General features: G+C 48.2%; 1 protein-coding gene and 1 long non-coding RNA gene across 2 annotated transcripts in view; both read right to left on the bottom strand.

Moving 5' to 3' along the window:
• Positions 1-1,090: 1,090 nt before the first annotated feature.
• On the bottom strand, positions 1,091-3,785 carry LOC129697645 (uncharacterized). Its single transcript, XR_008723558.1, has 2 exons — positions 3,575-3,785; positions 1,091-2,442 (listed from the first exon to the last, which is right to left on the bottom strand). It is a non-coding gene; the product is annotated as an uncharacterized LOC129697645 (long non-coding RNA).
• A 522-nt stretch (positions 3,786-4,307) lies between these two features.
• LOC129697702 (zinc finger protein 585A-like) overlaps positions 4,308-11,051 on the bottom strand; it is a 76,060-nt gene continuing 69,316 nt past the window's right edge. The window contains exon 10 of the mRNA XM_055636410.1: positions 4,308-6,974. Coding sequence (XP_055492385.1) covers positions 6,237-6,974 — 738 coding nt within the window. The 3' untranslated portion in view covers positions 4,308-6,236. The remainder of the gene's footprint in view (positions 6,975-11,051) is intronic.

Raw genomic sequence — 11,051 nt, 5'->3', positions numbered from 1 at the left:
GTCAACATGGATTTATGAAAGGAAAATCATGTTTGACTAATCTTCTGGATTTTTTTGCCACAAGGCTTGGTGTTGGGGCTGCAACTGTTTACCATATATATTAATGATTTTGAAAAGGGAATTAGGAGCAAAACTAATGCATACATACCTACATATGTACCCATGCGCTGCTGTGACCCGAGCCCCGGAGATTCGGAGGCTCCAACCGCAGGCCTGGCAGACAGTAATATCGGAGCCTGCGGGTCCCTGCTGGGAGACCGCTTTTCGGGGCTTCCGCAACGGCAAATTATTCCGCCCGAGTAGCGGGGGTCGAGGATGACCTGGAGCGGGGCCTTACATCATCGCCCGGCGTGGCTTAAATGGCTGCGGCACTTTTCTAGCGCACGCCGGGGGCTCCAACAACCTCTATGAGGTTCAAGTGACAAATAAATTGTATTGTGTATATTTAAATTAATCTGGCAAGTTGGTCAAATAACATGGGCACCTTCTTGCTTTTTTTGCGACATGGATTTTTTAAATGTGAATGTCTCATATCAACACATTTGTGGGTCAACAGTATTTTGTATCAACCCCCACAATTTCAAATAATTCTCAATTGAACTTCTTAAACAGGAAAACAATTTTTATTTACATCATTTTGTGTGGCTGTCAAGGTAGCTGTGTAGACTGTAATTATGAGACTGCCGGGCAGTATCACTGTGAATGGTGGTGGCTGTGTGTTTTAATGCAAGTGTGAAAAGGAGAGTAAATTTAAAGAGAGACAATGTGAGAACCATCAGGGTTTCATCCAGGAACCAATTTAAAGGCAAGTTTCCATCAATTACAGTATTTTAATTGAAAATCTTACTCTTAATATTCTTCCTAATTAGGCTTTTTGTGTTCCCTCTTGAACCTTGTGTCTCCCAGAGCCTCTGGGGAGGTTCTGGAGATACAATAACCCAATTTTGAGGCAAATAACCATCTTTAAAACTGCCTTTAATTCTACATTCTCCGAGGATGCTGGATGCCGCGACAATCTCTTGCAACATGTACAGAAAGGCAGTCAGCTGCAAAAAGATCAAAGAGAGGAAAGAGTATGGAAGGGAAAGGCTTTTCAGAATCATAATCAGATTTTATTTTCCAAGTATGTTTTGCAATATACGAGGAATTTCATTGGCCAGGTCAGTCATACAATTAAAAGCAACAGCACTCAAAAACACATTTTAATACGGACATTCACCAAAGTGACTCCTACACATTCCTCACTGTGATGGAAGGCGAAATAAAGTTCAAGTCCCTTCCTTTTGTTCTTCCTCGGTCGGGGGCCTCAAGCCCCCCGTTCAAACTCCGTTCAATGGTGAACTCCTCTTGGTCTCCAGGCCTATAGTGCTGCACAAATCACTGCACCACATGCATCTATTTATTCATTTTTCACATGGTTCATATGCAGCTGGATATTAACTTGCTGACATGGAAAGAGATGCAGTGAGCATTCAATAGTTCAGACTTCTGTGCGAATTAAGGGACTGCTTGATGGGCTGAGGGTAATCGAGATTGGCTGATTGTCATTCTTTTGCAAGAACTGATGGAAGTTCTTATGGAAAAGCTGATGAATTGACTACGGGATGAGCTGGTGGGCTCGAGGATTGCTGGATGAGTGTTTTAGAAATATAGAAAATAGGTGCAGGAGGAGGCCATTTGGCACTTCAACCCAACACCGCCATTCATTGTGATCATGGCTGATCAGCCCCAATCGATAACCCATGCCTGCCTTCTCCCCATACCCCTTGATTCCACTAGCCCCTAGAGGTCTATCTAACTCTCTCTTAAATCCACCCAGTGATTTGGCCTCCACTGCCCTCTGTGGCAGGGAATTCCACAAATTCACAACTCTCTGGGTGAAAAAGTTTTTTCTCACCTCAGTCTTAAATGGCCTCCCCTTTGTTCTAAGACTGTGGCCCCTGGTTCTGGACTCGCCCAACATTGGGAACATTTTTCCTGTATCTAGCTTGTTCAGTCCTTTTATTCATTTAGATGTTTCTATAAGATCCCCTTGCATCTAACAAGAGGGTTTTATTGTCATGTAGAACAATTTTCCTGCATCTAGCTTGTCCCAGATAGAACAATTAAATTCTTACTTTCAGCAGCACAACAGAATCTGTAAACATAGTACACTGTAAACAATATGATAAGATCCCCCCTCATCCTTCTAAACTCCAGTGAATACAAGCCTAGTCTTTTAAATCTTTCCTCATGACAGTTCTGTTAGGTTATTTGATGGTTAGGACAGGTTTAGAGGGGTATGGGCCAAATGCAGGCATGTATCGCCATTTGCATTAGTTTTGTGCAGTTAACAAATCACAATTTCACACAATGTACATAAGACGGCAGTTATTTGACAAATACTCTGCAGTTCGGTGCAGGAGATCTTGTCGATGAGTATTCTGGACCCACTGTTGACATCTGAAATTACAGGAGATATCATTTAGGATTAACTAATAAGAAGAAAGATGATCATAACTACATGCCTGAACAATGGATGATATATCACTTAAATGCAATTGTTTTCAGTTGTGTGGAGATCTGTATGTTGAAGATGTATTTTGCCTCTAATATGTCAATTTACCTTAAATGTAGAAGAGCTTATTAAAATCTTCTTACAAAGACCATTAAGTATTTTCTTTCTATCCTCTTTTGGACCCAAGGCATAGCAGAGCTGCCAACTCTCACGAAGAGGTAAGGGAGGGAGAGAGGGAAGGGAGGCAGATCGAGAGAAGAGAGGGAGGGAGAGAGATCGAGAGAAAAGAGAGGAGAGAGAGATCGAAAGAGAGGGGAGACAGAAGAGAGGGAGAAGGAGGGAGAGGGGGAGGGGAGATGGGGAGAGGGAGATGGGGAGAGGGAGATGGGGGGGAGATGGGGAGATGGGGAGAGGGAGATGGGGGAAAAGGGGGGAGAGGGAGAAGAGGGGGAAAAGGGGGGGAGAGAAGGAGAAGGGGGGAGAGGGAGAAGGGGGGAGAGGGAGAAGGGGGACAGGGAGATGGGGGAGAGGGAGAAGGGGGAGAGGGAGTGGAACGATAGCACATTATAACGCGCAGCCGTCCCATTCCGACCAAAGATTATAGAGCAGAGCTGCTCTCGTATCTTTGATTGCGGCCGCCGCCGCCTAACCCCCCGACCCACCATTGCACCCAAAGATGATAGAGCAGAGTTGTATAATATTTGAATGGGCGGGCTTGTGATCACGGCGGGCTTGTGATCTTTGCTTGTGATGTCTCGGCAATTCGAGGGATATAATAGGTAACAGCCGCCGCATTCTCGGACACGAATCTGAGCTCGAAAAATCCCGTGGGCACTGGGCCTAATGTGTCCGCGGGCCATATTTTGGAAATAAATCCCTTACAAGAACAAAACCTAAAATGTACAGAAGTGTTAAAACTGTCTTTATTATTATGTTAAGTAAAGATCTATTAAACATAAGTCTAATAACTTTATAATGTACCGACAAACCCATTTCCCAATGGCTGTTGATGGGAGAACAGAAAATAACATTTTCACGACAGAATATCGACTGAAAATTATAATAATATATTCTTACCTTTCTTTTTTATTGGGGAACCTAAAGAATGACAGCACTGGTCGTTTAGATTTACGATTAGAACAGTTGATAGCGGAGCAGTGAGATGTAGATTTAGCTGAGGACGCCATTACAGCCCAATAAATGCTTAACAATATGGCGTCGACGGTCACACACGTCATACTACGCGTTTTTCGAGGAGTGGTCTATCTTGTCCCTCTACGATCTTTGGTGAGGATTGGTGCAGAATAGCCTGAAACTAAATGTAACATTGTTTGCGAACAAAAAAGTATTAGGTGTGTATAATAATTGTCCATTTTCTTCTGCAACATTGGTGACTGCTGTGTTAGAAAAAGGTGAGAGTGTTCTCCAGGATTTGACCACAATTGAATCAATGGATCTTATTTTGTACAGATAATCCATTATTTGTCAGTCATACCTTGCAGTAGAAATCATTAGTCTCTTCATAAAGGCAAGAGTGGGCATGTTGCTATAGAAACTCCTCAGAGGAAAAACCCTTGGAGGAAAGGAAACACTTCAAATCCATTGAACAAATAAAATATAACAGCGGCCAAATGATATTGCCAAGTGCAGGAACTATCTTTGAAGTAGTGGGGAGGTGTGCGACTGCCCTACGGCTACAGATATGCATGGAGGCGAGAATAATTTCTTATCATTTCTGGAGATGGTTGGCATTTTCTTTCATTACTGAGAGCACAACATAAATTCTGAACAATTGCAAAGAACACAGTGAGGTCGTGAAAAACTTGTTTTATTTGTTACGTAAGACACAAATGCATCAAGACTTTCTTTAAAATAAAACACTTTAAAAGCCTTTAGGTTTTGGGGCCAGTGGCAGCCGGCTGGTACTGTGAGCAGCTTGGCTCACTTTTACATTTTCACTTGGGTACAGTATGAATGAGAAGATGCTGGTACTGTTGCTTGTCTGCTCGACAGGGCCAAGGAGGACTTATATTAGGAACACTTCTCCATCCGTTTCCCACCACGGGTGGCTGACCTGCTGAGTTCTACCGGCACTTTGGAGGGAAATGGACAGATGACATTTTGAGTCAGGACCCTTCTTCAGACTGACTGGAGAGGGTGGGGGGAGGAAGCTGGAAAGAGAGATGGGGGCTGGACAAAGCCTGGCATGTGATAGGTTGACACAAAAGGCTGGAGTAACTCAGTGGGACAGGCAGCATCTCTGGAGAGAAGGAATGGGTGACGATTCAGGTTGAGACCCTTCTTCAGAAGTGATAGGTGGATATAGGTGAGGGAGTCACAAGAAACTGCAGATGCCGAAATCTAGCATGGAACACAATTTAGTTAGATGCACAGAATCTCGTGCCCAGAGTGGAGGAATCGAGGACCATAGGACATGGGTTCAAAGTGAAGGTGAAAAGATTTAATAGGAATCTGAGGGGTATGTTTTTCACACAGAAGGTGGTGGGTGTATGGAACAAGCTGCCGGAGGAGGTAGTTGAGGCTGGGACTATCCCAACGTATAATAAACAGTTAGACAGGTACATGGCTAGGACAAGTTTGGAGGGATATGGACCAAATGCAGGCAGGTGGGACTAGTGTAGCTGGGACATATTGGTAGGTGTGGGCCAGTTGGGCCAAAGGACCTGTTTCCACACTGCATCACTCTCTGACTCTTACACAAAGTGCTGCAGTATCTCAGCGGGTCAGGCAGCATCTGTGTAGAACATGGATAGGTGACGTTTCACAGAGTGCTGGAGTATCTCAGCAGGTCAGGCAGCATCTGTGGAGATCATGGATAGGTGACATTTCGGGTCAGGCCCCTTCTTCAGACTGACACTATGTTAACAGATGAGGGGGTGATCGGCAGATGAGTGGAGATAGTGGCAGAGGCGAGAGAAAATAAGGAGATAAAAGGGTGTGATATAACGAGAGAGGAATGTATATGTGCAGCTTTAAGGGACATTGGTCAGGTAGCATTTGGAGTATTGCATACAGTTCTGGTCACTCCATTACAGGACTGATGTGGAGGCTTTGGGGAAGGTGCAGAGATGGTTTACCAGAATGGTTTAAAAACAAGGAACTGCAGACGGTGGTTTACAAAAAAGGACACAAAATGCTGGAGTAACTAAGCGGGACAGGCAGCATCTCTGGAGAGAAGGAATGGGTGACGTTTTGGGTCTAGACTGAAGAAGGGTCTGGACCCCAAATGTTACGCAGTCCTTCCAGCATTTTGTGTCGACCTAAACAGTGCCTATCTACGTGGCGGTGTGCCAGCAGGCTGGAGGAGCAGGCAAAGGCCTTGCCACAGAGCGGGCAGGTGAAGTGGCACTGGCAGGTGTTTACTCGCCGGTGGTCAAGGAGGGTGAAGCCCTCACCACAGGACGGGCAGGGGAAGGAACGCTCACCGCTGTGGGTACGCCGGTGCTGCCACAGGCTGGAAATTGGGGTGAAACCCTTGCCACACTCAGTGCACACTAAGGGTCTCTCTCCGGTGTGTAACCGCTGTTGCTCCCGCAGCCCCAGTGCACTCTTGTAGCACTTGCCGCACTGGGCGTAGCTGCTCGCTGGCATGGGCTCACCGGTGCTGCCGCAATTCTCGCGAGCTGTCAAACGATTCACCACAGTATGGGCAGTCGTAGGGCTGGCCACTGATGTGCACATGCTGGTGAGACAGGGCATGGGAGGCCATGGCAAAGCGCTACCCACACAACGGGCTGGGGATGGGACGGTTGCCGGCGTGTACCCGCTGGTGGGACAGCAGGGTGTAGGAGCGGGTGAAGCCCTTGCCGCACTGGGCGCAGGTGAAGGGGTGCTCGCCAGTGTGGGTGCGCTGGTGCTCCAGCAGCCTGGAGGAGTGGATGAAGCCCTTGCCGCAGTGGACGCAGGTGAAGGGGCGCTTGCCGGTGTGGGTGTACTGGTGCTCCAGCAACCTGTTGGAGTGGGTGAAGCCCTTGCCGCACTGGGTGCAGGTGTAGGGGGGCTCGCCGGTGTGGGTGCGCTGGTGATCCAGGAGGTTGTTAGAGCGTGTGAATCCCTTGCCGCAGTCGCTGCAGGTGTAGGTCCGCTCCCCGGTGTGCAGGCGCCTGTGCACCTTCAACTGCGTGGACGACTTGAAGCCTTTGCCACAGTCGGAGCAGGTGAAGGGCCGCTCACTGCTGTGCACCCGCTGGTGCTCCTGCAGACCCGATGACTGGGCAAAGCTCTTTCCGCAGGTGGAGCAGCTATAGGGCTTCTTGCCCGTGTGCACTCGCCGGTGGATCGTCAGGTGATTCGCCTTCTTGAAGCTCTTGCCGCACTCTGAGCAGTCAAAGGGACGTTCTCCCGTGTGCACCCGCAGGTGGACCTCCAGCTCGCTCGGGTACTGCCAGGCCTTGCCACACACGTCGCACACACAACGCTTCTCCTTGTTGTGTCCCGTCATGTGGTCCTCAACCGAAGCTCAGCCCCTCGAAGCTCAGCCAACACACCGGCACCCTCTCCGCCCTCAATGGCCACTCACGTTCCCATCTCCCCGTCCATAGCAACGGCTCCTAAACCTTACAGGAGGGGAACACAGGTCAACCAGCTGGCAAACAGGACATGTGTGAGTGTGGGGGGAGTTGGGAACATACGGGATCCGCGTCGATCCGTTGTGACGTCAGTCGCCCACACGCACGACCTTCGGCCAGACGTCACCGCCAATACGAGGACCATAGGCGCTGCACAGCGGCCTTCCACCGACAGAGGCACTGCCACGTGGCCTCTCACCGCCAGGGGGTGCTACAGTCGGAGGACCAGAGGCGCTGCACCGTGGCCTCCCGCTGCCATGAGGGCGCAGAACTGGGAGGTCAAGATGCGCTGCACAGAGCCATTCAATAGGGAGGTTGCACGACCTGTGACCCGTACTGTTGCCACACAACGCCAACTGGAGTACATGCGATGAATTGCAGGTAAGCACTTACCATTGTTTCCAGCGTAGCGGGACCATTAAAAACCGGCATAATGGTAAATTTTTCAGCTGTAAATAATTGGAAATTGAGGTAAGCGTGAGGGACATTTATCCTGACAGTAGAGCGAAGCGAGAGCTGAAGGGACAACAACAGCTAAAGTGGTTGGCGAACATTGGCCGTGCAGATATCTAGATTGAAAATATTGGCAATTATGGCATTTGCCGATTGCATTTCATCAACAAAAAAGGCATTATTTGTGTTTTTTCTTGATTCCTTTGGTATCTAAAAAGTTTCAGAATTGATAAATCTGGCTGTAAAATTTTAAAATCGCCGATGGTTCTCGTGGGTTTTTACATAAAAAAGAAAATGCTTCTGAAGCAATATTTATCCTTAAAAAAATCGCAAACCATATGTGGGTTTTGAATTATATTTTACTCAAACGCAAGCCAAGGAATGGCATAATTGTTAGCTGTTAATTGGACATAATCAACACAGCAAATTGACAATATCTTTGAAAGGGAGTGGGTGTTTAAGCTGTCAGGACATTTTATTATTTGACAAAATATACATCTCAATACCATAATGATAGAAAACTTACTTTTCCGCACACCACTCGTAAGTCTGGAGATTTGTTTTTAATGATAAATTTAGCTTTAAAAGCGTTTTCTTTTTGCATGTAAAAACCACTTCAGAACCACGGGCGATTAAAAATTTTTACAGCCAGATTTATCACTTCTGAAACTTTTTAGATACCAAAGGAACACAAATAATGCTTTACTGTTGATGAAATGCAGAGAGCAAACGCAATAATTCAGAATATTTTCAATCTAGATATGTTTTTTTTAATTTCAAAATAGACTTTATTCAATTGATAAATATATACAATTCATGAACCATTCGAACAAAAAATTCATCCGACATTTTCGGAGACTATACAATTTTTTTTCAGTACAGTATTTTTACATTTGTCAAATTCCACCAAAACTGTCCCGCACCCCCCACCCCCGTGCCGCTCTGTGGCCCCTGTCCCTCAACCTAGATATGTGCACGGCCAATGTTCGCCAAGCACTTTAGCTGATGTTGTCCCTTCAGCTCTCGCTTCTCACTACCTTCATTTCTCCTCACTTTTGGAATTCTGAAGTTGTCTCTCACATTTACCCCGAATTCCACAATTATTTACGGCGCAAACATTGACCATTTCGGCGGGGTTTAACGGGTAAGAAAGTTAACGTTCCGTGTTTAACGGTGTATGCCGGAGGCTGCCTTGTCCTCCACATGCTGGAAGTGCCTTGTACTCCACATGTTGGGCTACGTGCGTCACGCCCTTTGACGCGATGGCCTTACGTGCAACCCACCTGTAGACGCTACACCGCGGCCTGGGGGCGCTACGGTCGGAGGACCAGACCCCCTTCCCTTCTCACTCACTCACATCCCCCCCGCCCGCAAGCCATGGACGAGGAGGAGGAGGGGTGGGCGGGAATGGACGCGGGGCCGAGCGGCGGAGGCGGCTGTTCCCACCTGAGCTCCCGGCGCTGAGCAGCAAAGATCCAGCAGAGACCTCGTTCCGTCGCCTCACGTGATCGCCCGGCAGGCACCGCCCCCGTCTGACGTCACAACGGGTCAGGTACCGCCCCCTCCTGCGGCCGACCAATCAGAGCCGCAGTCATCCGCCTCGTCTAGGTCGGGCCGTAGCCCCGCCCCTCGGACAGACCAAGTTGCTGCCAAAGATCTTAGAGTAGATCTAAAGCAAAGATCCTATAGGATCTTTGAGCTAAAGTGCTCTGCTCCAAGACCTTTGGTTGCTGCTGGTTTGTCCATTCTGCCTCCTGGCTGGAGATGCTGGAGAATACTGTTAGGGGGGAGAGAGATCACCGTAGGGGGGAAGAAGCCTGAGGTTGGGGGGGAGGGGGGGAGAGAGAGGGGAGAAGAGGGAGGGGAAGAGAGAGGGCAGAGAGAAGGGGAGAGATGAAGAAGGGATGAAGAGAGAGATGGGGTGAAGAGAGAGGGAGAAGAGGTCCCTCTTTCCCTCTGTCTCCCCCCCTCTCTCCCCCTCCTCTCTCTCGCTCCCCCCTCTCGCTCCCATCCCCTCTCTTTTATAGAAACATTAAATTATTAAGGGATTGGACAGGCTAGATGCAGGAAAATTGTTTCCCATGTTGGGGGCCTCCAGAATGAGGGGTCACAGTTTAAGAATATGAGGCAGGCCATTTCGGACAGATGAGGAGAACCTACTGCCTCTCACACACACACTCTCTCTCTCACACACATACCCTTTCTCACTCACTCCTATACACACCCATCCCTCATCTGTTCCCGATGTTGTGGGAGTCCAGAACCAGGGTTCATACACAGTTTAAGAATAAGGGGTCGGCCATTTAGGACTGAGATCAGGAGAGACCTTTCTACGCAGAAAGTTGTGAATTCTCTGCCACAGAAGGCAGTGGAGGCCAATTCACTGGATATTTTATTTAGCTCTGCTAACGGAATCAAGGGATATGGGGAGAAAACAGGAACGGGGTACTGATTCTGGATGATCAGCCATGATAATCCCCCGTCTCTGTAACCCCCTCCCCTCCGGCCCCTACACCCCCTCTTCCCTTGTGGTAGAATTTGTGGGCGTGTAGAAGCGCTTAAAGTCACACATTTTTAACTTACAGTAATCCTTTCCAATCAAGTATCTCTGTGGAACAATGGAGCCATCAAGCGCGGAAACAGCAGACCCTTTGGCACATCGAGTCCGCGCCGACCAGCGATCGCGTGTTCCCACACTAGTTTAGTTTAGAGATACAGTGCGGAAACGGGCCCTTTGACCCAACTAGCCCACACCGACCATCATGTTCCATCTACACTAGTCCCACCTGGCCCATATCCCTCCAAACCTGTCCTATCCATGCACCTGTCCACGTGTCTCTTAAACGTTGTGATAGTCCCTGCCTTAACTACCTCCGGCAGTTCATTCCATACATCTACCACCCTCTGTGTGCAAAAGTTGCCTCTCGGGTTCCGATTAAATCTTTTCCCCCTTCACCTTAAAGACATGTCATCTGGTCCTCGATTCCTCTACTCTGGGCAAGAGTCTACCTGATCTATTCCTCTCATGATTTTATACACTTCTATAAGATCACCCCTCACCCTCCTGCGCTCCAAGGAATAGCGTCCAAGCCTGCCCCAACCTCTCCCTGTAGCTCAGGCCCATCGAGTCCTGGCAACATCCTTGTAAATCATCTCTGCGCCCTTTCCAACTCCAGTACAGTTGCTGCCTCATTACGCCAGATAATCGGGTTCGATCCTAACCTCTCTGTTTCCGTTTAGATTTATTGTCACGTTTACCGAGGTACAGTGAAAAGCTTTTGTGTTGTGTGCTAATCCAGTCAGCTGAAAGGCTATACATGATTACAAGCGAGCTATGATTTGTCTATTGATGGGAGAGAGAGTGATTCGGGACGGTGTGCGCCTGTGTATGTGTGCTTGTGTGTGATGGAACGGTGTGTCTGTGGGTTTGTGTGCGAGTGTGTGTGAAAGTACGGTGTGTATGTGTGTGTGCGTGTGTGATGGGACGGTGTGTATGTCGCTGTGCGTGTGTG

Source organism: Leucoraja erinacea, chromosome 5 (assembly GCF_028641065.1).
Source record: "Leucoraja erinacea ecotype New England chromosome 5, Leri_hhj_1, whole genome shotgun sequence".
Classification (NCBI taxonomy): Eukaryota; Metazoa; Chordata; class Chondrichthyes; order Rajiformes; family Rajidae; genus Leucoraja; species Leucoraja erinaceus.
The sequence above is the reverse complement of the archived record's forward strand: the minus strand, read 5'-3'. Positions and strand labels throughout refer to the sequence as shown.